Source organism: Hippocampus zosterae, chromosome 20, assembly GCF_025434085.1.
Source record: "Hippocampus zosterae strain Florida chromosome 20, ASM2543408v3, whole genome shotgun sequence".
Classification (NCBI taxonomy): Eukaryota; Metazoa; Chordata; class Actinopteri; order Syngnathiformes; family Syngnathidae; genus Hippocampus; species Hippocampus zosterae.
This window is the reverse complement of record NC_067470.1, coordinates 6,161,067-6,183,155: the sequence shown is the minus strand read 5'-3', so window position 1 is coordinate 6,183,155 and position 22,089 is coordinate 6,161,067. Positions and strand designations below refer to the sequence as shown.

Below are 22,089 nucleotides of genomic sequence, written 5' to 3'. Positions count from 1 at the left end.
TCCTCCCACATTCCAAAAAAACATGCGTGGCAGGCTAATTGAACACTCTAAATTGTCCCTAGGTGTGAATGTGAGCGTGGATGGTTGTTCGTCTCTGTGTGCCCTGCGATTGGCTGGCGACCGATTCAGGGTGTCCCCCGCCTACTGCCCGAAGACAGCTGGGATAGGCTCCAGCACCCCCCGCGACCCTAGCGAGGATCAAGCGGTACGGAAGATGAATGAATGAATGAATATATATATATATATATATATATATATATATATATATATATATATATATATATATATATATATATATATATATATATATATATATATGTGTGTGTGTGTGTGTGTGTGTGTATACACATACACATACACATGTGACATACACATACACACACACATATATATATATATATATATATATATATATATATATATATATATATATATATATATATGTGTGTGTATAGATATATATATATATATGTGTGTGTGTGTGTATACATATACATACACCCCTCACTGTATATAAATTGAAGCAAATTTAACAATACAGATTTGAAAGGGCGCAGCGCTCGGTAAAAGAAGCCGCCTCCAAGCATTAGATTAGTTGTCGCATTTCACTCTGACATCAGTCGAGAGGAAAAAGCTCCCGGCATTAAATTGCACAAGAAGTGAGTGTAAACTTGATGTCAGGCAATAAAAGCGATGCTTATATAAGTGCAGCTATTCATTTATCTGGTCGAAATGTTTGTGCATGGTCGCCCTTGCCTGAATTATGAATCCTGTCTCTGAGTCGCAGGGCTTTGCATCCATTTGTTTTGATGTCTACTCTTCACAAGTGTACCGCTGTGTGACCTTTTGCTAATAGCATGTGTGCCGTCCATAACCCATTTTCTGACCCCCTCTTTTGTGAGTCTTGCTTATTGACTTAAGCTTGCTGCGTGGATGGTTGGATGGATGGATTCCTTGCGGAAACTGATTATCGACTTGTTGTCGTGGCAATTATGCGCATCATAAAATTATATAATCACATGGAGCAAGCTGTTGCGCAAAATGTCTCCTGCATTGCTTGCATAATTGATAAATGACGAATCAGAACTTTTATCAAGGTTGGATTGGCTCCACTTGTGGGGTTTCAACCCGTTTCCACGCTTCGTTTATCTACACATTCAGAGGCATGGTTATAATCACCTTACTTAAGCGCGGCTTTGGCTCAAGTTTAAGGGATTGAAGAGAACTCAAGCAAAAGAAATCCATGTCTTTTAAGATGCACTGTGACAATGTTCTGCATTGCTGTGTCCCTGTGACACTAAAGAGGAAAACTTGCACAAGCTTGGGTTGTTGCACCAAAACATATACCGAACTCCATCAAGAAATTCCATCAGATCACTGTCTGATGTTTTTTTTTTCCTTTGGGAGCAATTTAGCCATGTCCCTCGGGACAAATGTTCTTATGAAAGACATCAATCACCACCGTGCGGAGATAAATGGACAAAAAGAAAAGCTACGGGGCTATAAATGCAAATTCTTACATGTATGCAGGTCAGCATATTGCGGTGTTCCATCATAAGAATTGGACAGATTCCACTCTGTGCTAGGTTGACTTCTTGACGACACCAGACTTGTCCCCAAGGTTTTACAGAAGTATTTCTGAAGTGTCTCACACAAACAAAAAACTATTCGAGGAATGAATGACAGCGCGGTGAGTTGAATGTTGATAAATGTGATTATGATGGAATTTGGTTGATTTACACAGCTTCATTTTTTTGAATAGCAACCGTTTTATGAGTGTGCTGCTCTGCAAAAACTCAAACCTCTCTCCAGCGAGAGAGTCACAGACGCAATCCCTGAGAACGTTTTCAAACCCATCCTGCTGAAATGGCTTCTTTTGGCTGTGTACTGCCTCATGGGTTCTTTGCACATGAGTGTCACGACCCACTGACTCGTGGATGGCAGCAACTGGTTGAGGGAGTGCCCGCTCTTATTCATTTCCGGTCAAATGTGTCTTGTTGGGAAAGTACAGTCATGAGACAGTCTGCTGGCAGGAGCTGCTTTCGCCTGCTCCTGCTGTTAAGGCATTTTGTTGAAGTGTGGGTGTGCGTGTGTGTGTGTGTGTGTGTGTGTGTGTGTGTGTGTGTGTGTGTGTGCACGCACCAAAATGTGAAATAATGAGTCAAAGTCTCTTGTGGGTTCAGATAACCCCTGCACAATAAGCCAACATACCTGACTGAAAAATCGTGAGCACTGGACAAAACAGTACAGGCCTAATTGTAATGTTTAAGGTAAATTATCAGTAGATACAATATGGTGCTGAATATCATTCCTGAAAAAAATATATATGTATATACCGATATATATATATATATTAAATATATATATATATATATATATATATATATATATATATATGTATATGTATGTACCGGTATATATGTACTGTATATTTGGCCACTTAAGAGAAACGGCCAAGAAAAGTGTCATCCATTGTGGTGTGGATCGGATTTTAATCATGTCTTGAGATGAAAACCAGCCTCTAACCACTTTCAAACACTTTAATTAAGTGTATCAGCCTGACTGCCAAATCTCCCACAGGGACTCCTATCTGGTGTTGAAAAAGCCTTCACAACAATACCAACCTCGGAGTGCCGTTAAATAGGGTGGAGAAAAAAAAGAGATATCCACCTTTTATTAAACCAACAATAAGATGAAGAAAAATGTCACATTTGTCCTGAAAGCTTTAAGTTAAATCCGAAAGTACAAGCACAAAGTAAAAGTGCTGCTTATTACAGTCACTCTTTTCAGGATGCGTACCACACTTGCGTCATATAAAAGCCATTGCTTATTTGTCGCACAGAGCTCACATCAATACAGTTGCTCATTAGAATATGTTCAGATCTTTTTTTTTTCTTTTAACTTTTAAAGATTCGCTAATTGCCAAGAGAATATGTCAAAGGCTCAAGGCAAACTATTTTGCATTATGCAAGATTTGAAATGCTTGCACTGGTGGTGCTTTATTAATTAAAGCATATCCAAATATGTTGGGTAATTCGGAATACGTTGTGGCAACATTTTATGTACAGTATTAGCGTAGTCAACATTGGAAAACAACTATTTCTTGCCCGCAAGAGGATACATTGTCCAGAGCACACACAAAAAACGCGGTATACAAGGTTTTCTGTCAATCTCTGGAACCTCCTCGCTCTCCTAACATGTTTCTTAACAGTCACTTGGAGTAGAGCTGCCAAAAATAACTTATACATATTAATATCGTCACTCCATTGAGACTTAATATTTTGAATCGCAATCCCTAAGCCTATTTTGTAAAAGACGGTTAATTAAATGAGCGAGGCACTTGTTGGGGATCCATGCTGCGCTCCGACGGCTTCAAATTCTGAATACATTCATGAGGATAAAACATAAAAAGCAATTAAGCAACCAAGAGAAGATTGGCTTTGAATTGAGAGGAAGCAGATTGTTCCTGATGAATGAATCGAGGAGGGCGAAGACAAAGCAAAGAGGAAGATGTAATTATGGTACAAGTTGATTACGGCGATGGGAAGAGGCGAGGCTGATTACTTACGGCTGCAGAGCATCATAAGATTAAACTGGACGTAAATCAGAAAAGGGACAGGGCGCTATCATTATAACACACCATCTGTTTCATCTCACAATTCATCTTCTCTGCTAGATTCTTGTAAAGAGCAAAAGTGCCCCCCCCTCCCCCATCCCCGCCCCACCCGTTACCCCATATTTCTAAAATATCCAAAATTCTAAAGAGAATGATGTGTGATCTGTCTCTTTTGGCGCATTTCAATTCAACGTTGGAGGGCAGAGACACTTACCTTATTTTGGTAATTCCACAAATACAACACCCGGCTGTCTACATTTCAGGGAAATGAATGAGCACTCCCGGGAAATTGCATTTGGGAGTCCTCGCCTGTTTTTTTTTTCTATAACCCCAAACTGCATAACGGCTGATATAATATACGATTCGGGCAGATTAGTGGCATGCAATAACCCAATGTGCGGTGGTCTCCGTCCATTAACCTACAATGATATAATCCTTCTTTGTCCGCCATTATTCGACGGCTGCATTATGGTGTGACAGTTTTGAGATTACGCTATTGCATATTTGATAGATATTCTAATGCCATTACTTTCCAGGCTACATCAGCAGTTTGTGTGCATGCTGGCGCTGTGCAATGAGAGCCACGCACGCATGTCAGCATATACAAAGCCCTAAAGAGAAAAACTGCTGAGTTGTTTGGAACGAGTAACATACTTTCGCTGCTTATTATAATTTTTTTTCAATGTTTATAATTGTGACAACTATCAGGGATGGCTTTTTTTTAACTGATTCAGAATGTAAATTCTGCTTTTACGAAGTGAAGGTAGCGTTCCCCCCCCCCCCCCCCCCCCCCCAGCCATGTTGACAGCTGGTACATAAAATGAATATGAATGCGTCATATTGACGGAATACGCTATTTAGTTCTAAAATATATGACCTTTTCTATTATTGGTATCGCACATCACCTGGAATGAAATGATCTGTTATCCTGTATGACTTATTACAATCTGATGATAAAATATGGACCTGAAGTCCTACAAGCATCCAGATGCCAAACAGTACTTTCATTAAAATAAAGTTCTCATTATTCAGCATTCATTCTGCTCCCTACCTCCCCTTGAAAAAGTATTTTTCTTCCCCATTACATGTCGCTTAAAGACACATTTTGGCCATCTACTCTCAGCATTACCCCAGATGAACTCAGAGGGGTTTTGTTGCTACTTTTCAGACCACTGGATCCAGAAGTGACGCACTGACTAATTCTTGCTATTTCAGTCTTCAAACTTCCCCAGCTATGAGCTTGAGTGTTCTTCTATAACTATGAAGGAAACCCTGACATGGGCTGCTAAAAATAATGCATGTGTGTTGAACGCAAGAGCGTCTGCGTGCTCCTGATATCTGAAAATGTGAAGCATAGGGCTCGAGCTTTTTGGCGCCTGCAGAAATACAAGAAAAAGTAGGAAGCACCTGATGCTGCTCTCACAATACTCAACATGCACACATGTGACTGTGTCCAGCAAAAAAAAAAAAAAAAAAGCTCTCTGCTGAACATGACCCACAATTATTTTGGCCACAGACTCACAGTGATAGAAAAACTGCGTCTATGGAATCCATGACCAATGTAATTCTATCTTTGGAGGATTCACTGGAATACAACACCGTATTATGCTGCAATAAATTTGAGCATGATTAAATTACACATTTTAAATGAAAAACATGAATGAAGCCAAGTAAAGAAGAACATTACTGTTTGTGAAAGGAGCATTTACGAGGCGACGGTGTTTACTGACGGGTATTTGTTGACGCTCGATTGCATCCCGGTAGGGAAAGGAAAGCTTGATCTAATGAGGCCCGGAATCCTGACAAGTAACTGGTTAAAAAAAAAAAGAGTCAAATAATGAACCTTAAAAATGCTTCCTTTCTGTGAATGTGAGTGTGTGTGTGCTTCTAAATATCTGGGTATCATCTCCATCCCATGGTTAAAATTCAAAGCTAAGCTCCGACTAATGACGAACAATCCCTCACTGGACTCCTGATGTGAACTCGGAGATATGATCAGATCATAACTTGGCTGTGATTGTGAGCTAGCTGAGTTCATTATGCATGCTGTGATTAGATCCAATAATAGTACAGGAGGTGATTGTGGAAATTTGCCGGTTCACGGTGTCCCCCTTGCCCAAAGTCAGCTGGGATAGGCTGCGGCAGAACAGAACAGACCACGCAGCTTTATGTGACTTGACAAGGCAACACTGACACAAGAAAAAACATTTGAACTCCCCAAATGTCACACGGTGACCCCACCAGGTTATCAAAGCAACGGCTTCCAAAGGCCCTTCGGCTAAGTAAAACCAAAGAATCAGCACGCATGGCTCTCAGTATTGCCAACAATATTAAATAATATCGAGGCAGGCTGCTGTGGGTACAACGCGCCGCATGGATTGTCACAGCCACTTTCTCATTTGCAGTCAGTCAGCAGAATACCACAAAACCTTTTGGCATTTATTCAACAAAAAAAAATCTTTACACATATAGTACTCGATGCCAAAAAATAGGATATATATGAAACACATGGCAAGATAGCTAAAATGAAAAATGTTTAAATCACGCTACTTCACCGAGTAGGACAAATGCACGGGCGGACCAGTACTGAGAGGACCTGACCACCCGACCGACTCCAGCAAAGGATGACTTTTAACTAGATGTGGAATGAAATTGATGAAGTGCTCGAACGTGCTGAACATCATTAAGAGCTTGGGTACTGCCGTTCTTTCCTTGGTCCATTGCTGCCGTCATTTGCCCGTATGGTGGTACTGCATTCAGTGTGAGCTTTGAAGCAATACAGTACTTAGAAATCGATTACATTGAGTTCAGCGTAGTGGTTCATTCGCCTGGTTTTAATACTTACAGCTGGGATAGACTCCAGATCACCTGTGACCCTGAACAGGATAAACGCGAATCGGAAATGGATGGATATTTTAATGCGAGTTGTTATCTAAACGGCTAAATAACAATCTGTACCTATTCTGGTTTGCAAGGCATTACCGTGCCCAGTTAATTTGTTATGTAATCTGCATTTTCATGCAGACTTTATAATGGTGCAAAATGGATATTCGGCTAATCAATGGAGCAGGTTGATTATTTTTCTTTTGTCAGTAATTTTACACGTGCACATTTTATAAAAGCACGTTTTTTTTCTGTCTTTTTAAAATGCGAAATGCAAAGCGAGGCGATGACATAATGGATGCCATTGGGTGGAATTCAAAGCTTCAGCCTGGACGCGGGCCTCTCTAATCATTACACGAGAGAAAAGAAGATTGGCAGAAAAGTGCTGTCTGTGTGTTACTCTCAAATACGCCATGAGCTGCATACACGCTCACGCACACACACAATAATGAACCGCAATCTGCAATTTGAATGGACAGTGTCCAGAAACGTACTCATTTAATGATATATTTACTATTGTGGCCATATTATACATGGCTGTAGAAATACGCTACATCATAGTGAGAACTGTTCTTGTAAGAGATAAAATGATAATCGCCTCTCAGTATGACTCAATACAGTTCCACACTTCAGAGACAGCGATGGCAAAGCGGCAGTATGTTAAAGAAGTGATTCAAAAGAGGTCAGTGGCTCTGCTGACCTGATTTCCTCCGGCAGCTCATAGCTTCAGGTCTGTGAATATACCCTACTACTTCGACTTTGGCTCTTAATAATAAATTCACTTGGCACTTTTTGGGCCAATGAGCTGAAAAGAGATTGCAGGGGTAATTGTGTGTGAGTGTGTGTCCATGCGTGACTGTATCTTCACTGTCCGTGAGTGTAACTTACTAACCAAAGTGATTTTGAGCAAGAGGTGGGGTACATACTGATCTTGTCCCCAGACAGGTTTATTCCTAAAATGTAGATTTGATATTGTACATACTAGATTTGTTTTTGCTGCAGTATTTAGGTGTTCGTGTTTATACTAGTTTCAATCAAAAAATGTGCTTTTAGCCTTCAACTACAGAGAGGCGGGAGAGTAATTAAAAATTATGAGTGTGGATATTGTTTTTTTTTAGAAAATGAGGGGGCACCCGGATTCCTATTGATATGCTCTACCACTGAGCCATACCCCCATCTTACTGACAATGTCACTGTTTATAATATAAAGGAATCACTAATAGAAATAACGGGATTTGTCGAACTGCAATTCAGACGCTCTAAAAATAAACTATACCCTCCAAAATGAACTATAAACAAAATTATGAGTGTGTATATTGTTTTTTCTTTTTTTAGAAAATGAGGGGGCACCCGGATTTGAACCGGGGACCTATTGATCTGCAGTCAATTGCTCTACCACTGAGCCATACCCCCATCTGACCAACTATGTCACTGTTTATAATATAAAGGAATCACTAATAGAAATAACGATTTGTCGAGCTGCAATTCAGACGCTCTAAAAATAAACTATACCCTCCAAAAGGAACTATACACATCATTAGCGACAACATTAGACGTGTGTGGTATGGTATCTTATGCCAAGTTAATGCAAATATATTTTCACTCGTCGGTATTCTTTATTGCAACAAAACAAAAAGTTTTCGGCGATAACAAAATCGGAGGCTGGAGCTAAAATACAGTATTCGAGAACGATAGAGGGGGGAAAAAGCTTGACGCATACTCCGTAACGTCACGCCGGATATGGCGTCTTAAAAATGCGACGCATTTTAGTATTAACTCCAAAGCGCAAGTCGTCGAATCATAATGGTACCTCGATTCACTTTCTTCCTGTCGTTAATGTAAAGTAATACTACTAATATGACATTGACTGCTATCTTTAGTTATACTATGTGTGGTGTCCTCTGCAGCCATCATCAATGCAGCACCATTTATTGTGAATATGATTAGTCACTGGAGCTAACGCTCGTTAGCTTGCGCTTAACATACGGGTTGCTTCCCTAAACGTAGATTGATTGAATTGAGAATTTCCTGTGTTTAATTCTGCCATGTGAAATACTAACAAATGTCTGGGATGAATATCAGAATTCTCGAGGTATCCAGTCTCAGCTGAAAGAGAGCGTACCAGTGGCTGGCTTTTGTCCACCGGGGGCTTACGGCGTTCACGATACGCTGCGCAATGGGTGAGTTACGATATATAACATCCAGTATATACAGAATAAATACTTTTTATATTTCGTTAAAATTGGACGTGAACACGTGACGTCTTATTTATACGTTGTCGTTTACTGATTAGTTTCAACAATGTAAACACTGAGATCATCCCTGGACATCCACTGGAGCTGTCAGAAAAAAATGTAAGTTGATTCTAATAACGACTCACTTTAGGATCCAGAAGCTTATTTGGATTCTCCTTTTTTATGTTTCGTTGTATCCAGAGAGCTGGCAAAACACAGTGGTACCTTGATGCCCAGACACCTTTTTTTAAAGAACACAAAAAGTGACACATAAACTGAACGCTTAACCCGTGATGTTTTCAATAATACTGTGCAGCAATTTTATGCTGCCTTCCAGCCAAAAAAGACGGACAAAGAGTTCCATCAACCATCACCAAAAAATATAAAACAAATTCTTTGTGTAATTTGTTGATGCAAGTATTTTCTGTTGACCCGTTAATGCTGTGATGTGTTTCCATGGTGAACAGTTCCAGTTGAACCAGGACAAGATGAATTTCTCTTCACTCAGAAACATCCAAGGTCTTCATGCCCCACTTAAATTGCAGATGGAATATAGGGCAGCAAGACAGGTAACGTTGAGAGAGCTTCTGTGTACGTTGACACCTGAGCGGTTTCTTTCTTTATATTTCCATTGTTGCCTTTTGTTTCCTCCTCTGGTTCCAGATCCAGCGTCTGCCGTTCTTACAGAGCTCCAACCTAGCATTGGACACGCTCAGGGGCAGTGATGAATCCATCGGCTTTGAGGACATCCTCAATGGTGATGTGCACGCAAACTCATTGACATTCAGAATTGTCAAATTTGTTGCTAACCAGTCATACTTTTTTCCCCCCAGACCCAGCACAGAGTGAAATAATGGGTGAGCCGCACATGATGGTGGAATGCAAGCTGGGGTTGTTTTAGAAGATGACAAATTCATGTTGTTATATGCTTGTTTTATCTCATGAAACTGATGATGAGATAACCAGCATCGCTTTTCTATTATTCCAAACAAGTTGGCAGTTATAATAAATGTCACTAAAAACACTCATACTGTGATTGTTTTGATTGTATGATGGGGATGAATGTGTTTTGCAACATATGAATCAACAGTTTTGTTTTTAGTTTGAAGAAATTAATTTCTGCAATTTGAAGGTACAGTAACTGCTTTCTATCATTATCAATACATGGGGTAAAGCCTGAAATTCCTCATTACGTTAACCAACTTTTCTGACACTGACCACGAAAACACAAAGTATTGCACAAGACAGTGTGAACGTGAAATCAGGCACATTAACTAAACATCCAAATCTTGTCCCGTTTTTTTATGTAAACACCCATGTAAATTGGAAATTCATTCATTTTAGAACTATATAATCCCATGTTTCTGTCTCTTCCTTTTTCATGATGAAAAGGAGTTTGTCTTGTCTTAGTTAAAGCATGAAGGCACAAAAACGTTGAGAGTGCAGTGCAAAAGGGAAACGGTTGAAGCCCAAATTGTTTCGTTTTTTTAAAATTAGTTTTTACAATTATCATTAAGTTGCGCTGACATATATAGTAACAATGGATGAATTATCAAATTGATAGATACATAGGTCTCTATAGGGCAGTGGTCACCAACATGGTGCCCGCGGGCACCAGGTAGCCCGTGAAGACCACTTTAGTAGCCCGCCAGTGCCTGGACATTGTGATTTGCTAGTAGAAATTATGATTTAAAAATGCAAACATTGGCAGTACTGTGAGACATTTCGAAACACGATCAAAGTCTGACAATTTAAATCATCAAGTATTAAAAATAACACATCCTCATATTATTGAAGGTATTTTGGACAAATATGTTATTTCAGACGTGTATCAATTTGGTAGCCCTTCACACAATCGGTACACATGAAGTTGCTCTCACCCTCAAAAATGTTGGTGACACCTGCTATAGGGGAATTAAATTGTATAGCAAGATTCATATATTCATTCATATTATTAGTATGGATAAAATTACCCAAGTGAAAAAAATGCAGTCTAACGGAAGAATTCTGATTTAATCAGTAAAATGTATATATTTTTTCAAATAAAAATGATAACAGTGCTCCGGTAACGTTTTTTTAAAAGGCTAGTCAAGGCCGGCGGTGAGGGAGGGGAGAGAAGAAACGTAGAGGTTCTGTAACTCACTGAAGCAATCAATTGTGATCTCACCGCCATCGGACCAGCCGTGGGAAGTTGATAGTCTTTTGGTATATAAATACTATTATGTTGGTACGTAGTTAAGTATTGGTGTCAACATAGCATTTTAACACATAAAAATGCACGCAATAAAGTACATTCTAAAAAAATAAGCATGTATATTTTTACGTTCTAATATTTCATTTTAAATTAAATTAACTATCATTCAACGCTGGGGAGTGAATTACCGGGCATTCTGGGTAACGGTCACACAAGCGCAGTGGGCAGCTGCAGGATATCCGGAAAACAGTGAAAGCAAAACGAAGCAGTGTGTTTTCCCCCTTTATCTTGACGTTAGTAAAAGAACAACTTAACGCTTTCCCTGATCCTCCAATGGTTCTCCCGTTTTCATTTTTCCATATTTGGAGGCAATCGAGGTGACCCTTTGACGCACGTCATTTATGTTGTTCACAAGAGCATCCGTCAGGTGACAGTATTGAGCCAAACTGGATCAACTCAGCCACGTTCATTTTGATCCCGCACAACAGGTCTGTGATTAAAAAAAAAGTGAATTCTCAGATATTGCACTTTGAAGATTACACCTTACACCCATAAACGGGACATAATAACCAATGTTCATTAAGTAGTTTAAATTGGCATCATTTAAGATTGTAAAGGAGATTTTTTTTTTACACAGCTGAATCTGATCATCTTGCTCAGCCTTCCCTCAGTCAATTTTACTAGTACTGCCATCTAAAATGAATGTAGGCCAACTTGAATATATGAGTATATGGTGTAATTTGCATTTACTTGCCTTTACGTGTTGTGTTTTTGGGTGACACTGGAAGAATTTGGCACATAAATTAATGGGACAAATAAAGGATATCTTAATAAAACAGGATACAGGTACTGATGAGTTTGTCACAAGTGCTCCTTTCTCTCTTGCTGCGTGGTAATTGCTCAACAAATCACATGACAGCTGTAAGGAGTGAAGAAGAGCCAGCAGGCCTCATCGGCACTCACCATTTGGGAGTGGGTTGCCATAGCCACAGACCCACTTCAACTGGCTGAGAGTGGGATTAGTCTTAATTAACGCTAATGATCAGACAACTGAATGCAATTCATTTGATTGAGCCTAATGATTTCACTTAGTCATTTGTAACAGGGAATCAATACATTTCCCTTACAGTGCAGTTAAGGTAAAAAAAAAATACCATCTCCTTTGGTCGATAATTTTGTTTATTCTCATGGACGGTGATCACAAGCTAGGCTGTGACTGGGGGCATTGTAGAATCGAAATGTGCTACCTAGTGTCAGGCTTTGTCTCAGCCGTAGGTCACGGTCCCTCCAACGATATCTTGACCCTAAACAAATACTTTGTAGTTACAGCACCCAATAATGGCAAAGAACAAAGCACTGGATTTTTCTGACCTTTAACAAACTCTGTTGAAAGGCAACGATCACAAACCCTGCAATTTGTTTAAATGTTCATTCAATGATGCTGTGTTCAAACCATTTCTGATGTTTTTCGTCTTCTTACACAATTTAACACAGCTTCCCACACACACCTTCTCTAAGAAAGTCTCCGCGCCCACTCTATCGTCAAATGCCAACCACCCTCCTGGCATTTTGCTTTTGTTTCCACGCGCCATCTGCCACTAAAGGGACGCAGGCATCATCTTGTAGATTAACAAAATGTCATACCTGCCTCTCACTCTTTAATTTTCGTCTTTTGTCGACTGATGGGAAAATATGATCAAATCCAAATTTCCAGCCCAAGTAATTGTTGGACTGCTAATTGTAAACTTGACCTATATAACATGGATATGAATACAGTGTGTCCCCTATATTAAGATACTTTTTTCTCTCTCTTTCTTTTATTGCATCTGTGTCATGGTCAACCGTCATTTAACCAGCCGGAGAACACCGAACGCCGACAGTTGTCCTGGAGCGATGAAGTCTTGTAATGTGCCAAAGACCACTTTGAAGGTAAAGTGTAACCGATATATAATTTCAAACATCCAACACAAGAGCTCTATGAACTTACCGGTAATCATTCACTGGTTTAGTGCGACATGTGCTCGCGAATTACTGTATAATTGCCGATTGTATCGATATACGGTATACAGTATTTTGGCGATGACAAATATAGCTGTGTTGGATTTGTTTCTGCTTTTTTCAATAAAATATTCGAGCTTAATTGGATGGCTGGTGGATGGTTTCTAAAAAAACAACACAAAAATGGGACTCACATACTGTATGTGAAAGATGGTAATTGAAACACTGCCACCGCTTAAAGTTCAGCTCAGGCGAACGTCTCAGCTGACAGTTCTGTTGACGTCGAGCGTGACCTCAATCTCATCCTCTGTCCTTGGATGAACTTCCTGCGAATTGTGGGTGTTGGGTATCTCCCATGGGAAAGTCACAGTTTGGATGACCGTTTGTCACATGATATTTAAACGGATGCAACTTCTACATTGTCACATATACCAGAGTTGTTATTTTTGCTTAGTTTGTGTGCTAAATGTTTTGGCTAGCGCCACATTTCGCAGAGGAATGGCCCTGCCCGTTTATTTACTTAACGCTCGAGAGTTGGAGGAGGCCTTTAAACCTTATATAAAAACCTGTCCATTTTTCAGTTCTGAGGTTTGGAGTTCCGAGAAGTCTCTGGCCTTCCTGTTTGGAGTTTGCATGTTAATTCTCGGGGCCTTATTTCACGTTCCAAAGCTCACGTTAGGTTATCTGTACTTTGTATCCGGCTGATACTTTCAGGAACTCGACTTCAGTCATAGAGCGCCCAGCTTTAAAACAAATGCAAACACATTAAATCAGTGGAACAAAGAATAGATGTTCAGAAGATTTGTTAATAAATGTTGGACGGAAGTCAACTGCATCAGAAAACAAGCGCTAGCTCAAAACCAATAACACGAATTTCAAAACATAGGCAACAACACTTAATGGGGCGCCATGTCTAAAGCAAGGAACTCTCTGTTTTAAGTGTTTTTTTTAAACAACACTATCCATATCACATGCTCATTACAGTATTTGCTTATTGCTTCTTTATTGCTCTCCTAATTTGGCTCCGGGGTTGTTTATGCAAGCCGCATTCTCCCCCTGCAGATAAGCGTGTATTATTACCAGCTACAGTAATCTAATCAATATTAATTACTGCTGAATTAACGATTCACAAAGCTCCTTGTCATCAATCAAACAAAGGGTGGTGCCTCACATCGCTATCCAGCACGGCAGCGTTGGAGCCGCAAAGCCGTTTTCAAAATGCATTTGGTGTTCAAATGAAACCTTCAAAGACATTTGCTTTTGTAGCTTTGAAGTCCAGTTGAGTTGACCTTTTCAGATGACGCACGAGCCTCCTCCTCAGCTCCTGGAGTGGTGACTCAGCTGACAATTAACTCCAAATAACATCCTGTCAACTGCAACGGGATTCACTCAAGGCGGGGTGAAGAATAAACCGTTTTTATTGAGCAGAGGAAGCATTCATAATCCACTTTTACACGCGCACACACGCACACACACGTGGTGGTTTATCACAAAAATTAACATTTTCATTCATCGGTCGTAGCTTTAACATGCTGGATAAAGACGTCCACAAGAGGTGTTTGCAACTGCGGTGACTCACTTGACCTTTAAGTTCCCCATCGGTCCCATGCACTCCTTGTCTGTGATGGACTGTAAGCGTTGCCTGCGATATCATGTGGCTGTGGCTGGAAAGAGACGGGATGCACAAAGATGTGCTGGTAGCAATATGGAGACTGCTTCGATTGAATAATCCGACCACATTTATGTGCCCGTTGACCTTGGAGTTAATAACCCGTTTCTCTATTAAGAAGATGGGTGCAACCTGAGAATTTCGAGGTGGATTGCACAGAACGCTGTTACAGGCGGCGTTAGTCACCATAAAATGACAAGCCTCCAGCAGTAAAAAGATTCTCATAAAATGCCTTTTTTATATACCGGTATATATATTTTTTAATCGAAAAAAGTCCAAGGTAAAATTATTTCAGGAAAAATGGGTCAAGTTTAAAACCCTAAAGTGAAGCCAGAATATTCTTGTGAAGAGCCTTTTACTTTTATTACACTTTCTAATCCGTCATCTGGACTTGAGGCCAGTGCGGTATTTCAAAAAAGCTTTGACAGCTCAAGGACAGAAGCCCCCTTGAGGCCACCCACAGGTTTGCTCACTCACTCCACGATGAGGTCACGAGACAGTGACGAGGCCACGCCACAGTGGCTACCGGCTACCGGCTTGCCATAACAACAAACAAGCAACAGGGCGACACGGCAATATCAACACACCACATAATTAAGAGTTTCTTCAAAGTCGCTCTGCACATCCCTTTTTCTCTTTCCCTTTAGGTGTCACTCAGAGAGCCGTGAGGCCATCAGCAGTTGAGAGCTTAGACGTTGCAATTTCTGTAATCGTCCTTCCCTTGCCCGCGGCTCGCCCATTGACACCAGAGCAAGCGTTGCAAAATTGGCACCTGATAAGAAATTCTTCTGTCCCCAACTGCAGATCGGTGCCATTTACTGACCGCTTTATGGCTGGCACACTGTTACAGCTGGTTGAACGATTGACGCAATTCATTGCAACTTTCTCCAAATTGGAGCTTTTTTTTGGGGTGTCGGGGACAAAATGTGCAGCGGAGGGCCTTCTCCTGCCACCGCTAATGGAAACAGCCTCCTTCAAAAGCAAGCATTCCCATTAAGCTGAGGTTTATCCGAAGGGATGCGCTGGAACCATAAGCAACAACAAAAGCTTGATTCAATGGATGCTTCGGCAAAGCTTTACATGTACTGATTGCAGGTTGTTCAAACGCATCGAGAGGAAGATTATGTTGCTCAACTACCAAGAATCGAATGATTGCTGTAATACAATCGGGCGTTGGTGCACAACTATACATCACTATGTTGTCGGTGTAACCAAAAGTGAAACTGACAAATCTTGAACAAGTTCTCGATAGCTTTGTTTCTTGAACTGGGTAGTCGCCAAATTCACACATGCTAAGCTACTGCCAACCCCAATATGAAAGGTTTTTGTTGCTTTCGGTCTAATGAAGATCTCAAATTTCCACTAAACCGTATGGGAAAAGAGGTCCTCGCCTACTTTGACTCTTGTTGTTTTAGACACTGAACATCGCATGTCAGACTCTCTACAGACATGCATATTTAAAATAGAAGCATATGGTTGTCATCGGAGGAGGTCAGCGCTTGAGGCGAAGCTTGGGCTGTTTCCTGCGGGCTTTGCATCTGCCCTGCACTCTTTAAACTTCGGGATTGCAACTGAAAAGGAGAGATTCCCATGAAGTGAGAGCCCAAAATGCATGATCTTCATCACTACATTCTCTGAACTTTGGTGCCACTATAGCCCACCCAAAAAAACAAACGGAGAAAGTGACAGAGAGCTATAGGGAGGAGAGAGGTGTAGTGCAAGCTTGGAGCGACAATTCAAGCCAAGGCATCGTTGGACATGACTGAACTGTAACAACAAGGTCTTGGCTGACAATATGCTTTTAAATCAATATATACTTCTCAGTGGAAGAGCAATGTCCTTTGAGTTCAGTGCAATGTGCGCGCAAGACAGACTAATGACGTTTATGCATTCCTGGAAAAAAAACCTCCCAAAAAAACTAATGAATCATGTGATGTAAAGCATCCAGACTGCTGCTTAAGTTGTGCCAGTTAAATCGAATTATGCCTAAACTGATTGTGCGGGCTCGCAAACCATTCATCTATGTTTATGGTTGTGCGCCCTGCTTTTTGTTTAGTCATGGCAGATTGTTTGCAATGTGGCAGCTGTGGATGAGGCTGATCTCCCTAATGCACCCTCCTCTGCAGAGGGTATAAATTAGTCTGAACTATAGAGCCGATCTACTCCTGCCAACCTCATCTGCAAAGTGAGTCGTGTGAGGCGGCATGGGGAAGATGCAGCGTCAGGCTGCTCTCAAGTCACACACGTGGCATCAACTCTGAATTTTCTTGACTTGCACTTATAACATGACTTTCATGTCTTTTCTCAATAACTGTCACTTAACTATTTTGCAAAGTTGTTGGCATTCTCTCACTTTTATTATTATTATTATTATTATTATTATTATTATTATTATTATTATTATTATTATTATTGAAAGGCGGCCCGGTAGTCCAGTGGTTAGCACGTCGGCTTCACAGTGCAGAGATACCGGGTTCAATTCCAGCTCCGGCCTCCCTGTGTGGAGTTTGCATGTTCTCCCCGGGCCTGCGTGGGTTTTCTCCGGGTGCTCCGGTTTCCTCCCACATTCCAAAAACATGCATGGCAGGCTGATTGAACACTCTAAGTTGTCCCTAGGTGTGAGTGTGAGCGTGGATGGTTGTTCGTCTATGTGTGCCCTGCGATTGGCTGGCAACCGATTCAGGGTGTCCCCCGCCTACTGCCCGCAGACGGCTGGGATGGGCTCCAGCACCCCCCGCGATCCTAGTGAGGATCAAGCGGTACGGAAGATGAATGAATGAATATTATTATTGAACGAAATTAACATAATGTTGCCATTTACAAAATAACCAAAATGGGGTTCAAATCAAAAGTTCTGAGCCAGACCATACTGGGAGGCTACTCCCAATACACAAAAGTTGCATCGACTATTCTGGGAATTTTGTCGATGTGCTCGTTCTGCTGTTAAATAAACAAATTCAGTTTAAAGAAAGTAAAGCCATCGAGGAACCCAAACAAGAAGACTGCACTGAGTCCGCAAAGGTGATGGCATCAGGTGGTGATGTTTCTTAACTTTCTTTTCCTGCTGGACCAACCTTATGAAAGTAATTAAACATGAATGAACCATAAAGTAAATGGGTCTAAAGAAGGAGCCCTGTGGGATGCCACAAGAAGAGGAAGCCTTAATAAAACTGACATGCAGGGACCAAGTGACAGAGTTAAACATATCCAAGGATTAGAAGTTCTTTCGGGGTTGATAGTTTGAGCTCTCAAATCTTTAAGAAACTTGCAGGCCTCTTAAGCCTTAATACCAGTATTTGGAGTAGTCACTGGCTTTGTACTTTTAAGTCCCTCATCAGCCTGCACACAGTCCAGGTTGTCAATGATCTGTCTCAGCAATTTAAATGTGCGGGGTCTTTTTTTTTACTAAGGTTGGTAAAATACATCACCATAATCAGTAGACAACATCATTCACAACCTTTGGTCCTGTTTAATAACCGATGAATAAATGTGAAGTCTTAATCGAATCTTTTTTTTTTAACAAAAAAATCAAAAAGAGCCAAGTCACGTCAGCCAAAGTCAGGCACATTGGGTCCTCTTGTGAATTAAAAAGTGTCCTTGGAGATCTCCCTCCTTTTGGAAAGCTTGTTTCAGCAATCTTTTCCTCCCGTGCATCGCGCCACTGCCCGCTCACTTGTGCTGCAGACACACTTACGATAATGAATAGCTGCAAGGGGCAGGCGTTCTTGACTGCAGCCCAGAAAATGGCCACGCCGTCTGCTTCCACAAAGCAAAAAATATATACAGCAGCAACTGGTTAGACAGGTCAAATCACCGCACTGAATCTTTTGTTGTTTTCCAAAGATTTGACTTTTATCATCGTCGATAACCTATGCCTTGGCGGCCAACCCAGGGAGATTGTAGTAAATGTAAAAGTAGCCGCTGAGAACATGCATACAAAAATGTAGCTGAGTTACACGCTTCAATAAAACAATTCCACAACGGCAACTTCATCTTAAATGTATCAAGAAACCTTTAAGGACAACCACCGTTCCACCCTGTAATAGCAATAATAATAAGTACCGGTATAATAATGTTTGAGGGTGGCCCGCTGAGCGGCTGGTTAGCATGTCTGCTTCACAGTACGGACGTGCGGGGTTCGATTCCGGCTCCGGCCGTCCTTTGTGGAGTTTGCCTGTTCTCCCCGTGCCTGTGTGGGTTTTCTCCGGGTACTCCGGTTTCTGCCTACATTCCAAAATGTCCTACTTGCCTCCATGAATAGAGCTCAGTTAATGTAACACTCATGACCTTGCCACACACGTTCATCCTGGCGCCACATTGGCGGGACAAACACACCAAAATGCGCACAGCAAGCACACAAGCTTGTGCTTGCCTACTAACACAAAGTAGCAGGCACATTCTCGAAACGCAAAACATACATACCGGAAGCATTCTGCCGCTTACGTACGCTCCCGCATGTATGGGGTCATGTCACACTTTGTCAACCTTTCGCCGGCTCCAAACACACGCAAAGGCAAACACGCTGTGCAGAAAGGCCAGATGGAATCACAGCGTGGGCTGTTGGCCTTTCATGCACTCCACAGACTTGATTTTTCACCATTTCTCCTCCTTCTGCTTTTTAAAAATTCAAATATCATCCCTCGTTTGACCTTTTTACGTGCCGTCCTCGTGGCAATTCTATTTATTTTGCAAACAATGCGCAACGCGGGCATGCTGCACGAGCTGGCAAAGGATGATTTTATTGTGAGGAAAAGCCACGGCGAGCTCACTTGGACCTCCGATGCTTGGATCTTCAAGGCTTTGTGTTGTCAATGCTGTAAATATCGATTCAAGGTTAAAGGCAATTACAATAATGGAGCTACTAAAAATGCTGCTCTGTCTGTTCCTGGCTTTGCTGCTCAGCTTCGACAATAAAGATGGTTGAGAAAGCTTCTAAGCAGCCCACGGTGTGATTTAAAGAGATGCGGTCTCTCACGGAAATAAGCCCTAAATACATCTTAGGGAGGAGAATGCGCTTCGTACACGAGCTATCAGCATCTGAGTAAGGGGAATCGCTTGCCAGTGCCCTGGAGGTGAATTTAAAAGGAAAATGAAGACAACATTAGAAGAGGAAACAGAGGAATCGACTGCTCGGAAAACATCAAAGATTGTAATCATTGAAAGAAAGAATGCTTGAATCCCCACGGCTTCTGTCCACCTTTCAGCTCACTCCCCCCCCCCCCCCCAAAAAAAACCCATTTAATTTAACCAGTTGGATATGACGGCAAAATATGTTTTACGGGGTTAATTAGGGATTACAATGTCAACACGCTCAGTGTCAAATAGTCATTCAGATTTGTTGGTACAGCACGAGCATTCACTTGGCTCAGTTTCTGAAAAAAGTCAAAGGGAGAAAAGAACGGATCAGTGTTCTTAGCGAGTTTATTCTTAATGTCCGAATGTTTTTGCGTGTGCATTTGCATAACAAACGGATACAATTTGACCATCTTGTAAGATACAGAGCCTGACTGAAATTGGATTCTTTTAAAGCTTGCTTCAGTGTGAAGTCTTAAGTCCTTTGAGACTCTTGTGATTAAGAGCTATAAAAAAAACGGAAACTATGGCGGAATGCACATCTCTGATGCTAACACTACTTGAGCTTAGATAAATGTACAGAGTTGTTGGTCAAAATGACCAATTGTGTGATGTCGTCAATGGTGGCCTTTGAACAAGTTCCACTGTAAATACGCCCCCCCCCCCCCCCCCCCACACACGTATAGTACAAGACTCCACTGCCAAATGTCAAGGGAATAGTTTTAAAATGCAGCACGGGATGGCTGTCGGGGAGCCAGGTAACGCGAAGGCTTTCAAATGTTCAATGCGTCAATGCTCCTCATTTTCTAGTTCAACACATTCCAAGAGATCAAAATATCTCTGGCACGTGCAGCCGCGCACGCAGGCGCACACTTTATCAATACGACCATTTAATCGGCAGAGCGGGGTAAGCGCTACGTGGAATATGCTTGCGTCAGGAAGCTGCCTCTGGCACAGAATCCGTATCGACCACGTCTAAATCCATCACTGTGATTCTCTTGGCAACAACTGACTCTTTCTTTTCAAAATCTTCGGCTTGGTTAAGTTGTCCGAGCCCATCTCAGCTCTGGTTGTGATAATAAAATCACCCTGCTGTTTGTCGATTCCACGTCAAACGGAACTCTGTGCCCGCTTCTTTCCATCAGCGCTCCCTCCACTCAGATGGGCTCTTTTAATGAGAAGCGCATCATGTATGCGTGCGGGGTATGCTCGTTTGTTTACATTAGGATCAATGCAATACTCTAAAACGCCGCGAGTGTGCTTAAAATGAATAGATTTTCAAAGTACACATCTCGAAAGGGACATATACTTGGTGAGCACAAAAGCAGGTGCACCTGCAAAACCGAAATACAAATCTATTCATACTAGGAAGGTCTTTAAAGATTTTTTATTTGCGTGTGTTTGACCTTTACGCGCTGGAACAGTATCGTAACGTGTGCAAACGGATGTGTTGAAAATGACTAAAATAGAGGATTGGCTCCGATACTTCAAGGAGAAAACAACCAGGCAAACAGTTTGTGGAAATTGCTTCCAGCTTTGGAAATAGGAAAGAGGAAATACCACTGGAGGGGCGATCCGAAGCATCTATGTCAAACATCGCTGCGACTGTTCATGTCTGCAGACTTTAAGCCCAAACACCTGCTCAAGGAGGCCCGCTCAAGCTGAGAAACATGTTTTGATTTTATGGGTGTCAGTCGTAGGAAAAGAAATACAGTCGACGAGCAAGACTGCTCTCTGGTGATTTGAATGCTCAACTTGCGGTGGCTAGTTTGACCGCAGTGGGCAGAAATATTGCACGTCTCACACCTTCCGGCAGGTAAAGATACAATCCCCTTCCGCCCCCTCCCAAAAAAAACAAGTCCTAAAGAGGTGAATTTGACTCAAGTCATCGGGGCTTTTCCAAGCTTTTCTCTGTTCCGCTGATTAATTTGAACAAACTTGCGGGTGATGATTCACAGAAACAACATCGGCTTACTTTGACACCTACTTTGATTCATTCTTTTGATTTGGAGATTCATCAGCGCTCTCATAATATTTGCTCAGCGGCTACTTGGGCGCAGACTGCAGTACCAGATGGATAAAAACAAGAATCTGGAGAGAACATGTTCAAGCTGGCGAGATCAAGGAGGCGCCATGTTTTGACATAGTCATTCATCTCTCGATTGAGTTCCACCAAAGCGACCCAGTTGAATGACACTCACACACGTTCATTGATGAAGTCGGGATCGTTGAGATGAACTACTTTTAATGCACGTTCGGCGTCACACAGTATTTATGTTGTGGTTCTGACAATCTGATCAATAAGAGCAAATGAAAAGTCCCAATTTTGCAAAAGAAGCTCTGTTTTATTATCGGAATAATTGGCTTTGCAAAGACCGCAAAACAAATTCATGAGCACCCCGACTTCTTTCTTTGAAACGGT

General features: G+C 41.5%; 1 protein-coding gene and 1 non-coding gene across 2 annotated transcripts; one reads left to right on the top strand and one right to left on the bottom strand.

Moving 5' to 3' along the window:
* Nucleotides 1–7,840: 7,840 nt before the first annotated feature.
* trnac-gca (transfer RNA cysteine (anticodon GCA)) lies at nt 7,841–7,912 on the bottom strand. Its single transcript has one exon. It is a non-coding gene; the product is annotated as a tRNA-Cys (tRNA).
* A 238-nt stretch (nt 7,913–8,150) lies between these two features.
* pomp (proteasome maturation protein) lies at nt 8,151–9,757 on the top strand. Its single transcript, XM_052054242.1, has 6 exons — nt 8,151–8,305; nt 8,582–8,679; nt 8,793–8,853; nt 9,201–9,302; nt 9,397–9,490; nt 9,567–9,757. The coding sequence occupies exons 1-6, from the start codon at nt 8,303–8,305 to the stop codon at nt 9,632–9,634; spliced, it is 426 nt and encodes a 141-aa protein (XP_051910202.1). The 5' UTR covers nt 8,151–8,302; the 3' UTR covers nt 9,635–9,757.
* The last annotated feature ends 12,332 nt before the right edge of the window (nt 9,758–22,089 follow it).

Excerpts from the sequence above, each read along its gene's own strand:
- pomp (XM_052054242.1), top strand. Across the intron at positions 8,680-8,792 it reads CACGATACGCTGCGCAATGG|TTTCAACAATGTAAACACTG; the intron begins GTGAGTTACGAT and ends TTTACTGATTAG. Across the intron at positions 9,491-9,566 it reads CTTTGAGGACATCCTCAATG|ACCCAGCACAGAGTGAAATA; the intron begins GTGATGTGCACG and ends TTTTCCCCCCAG.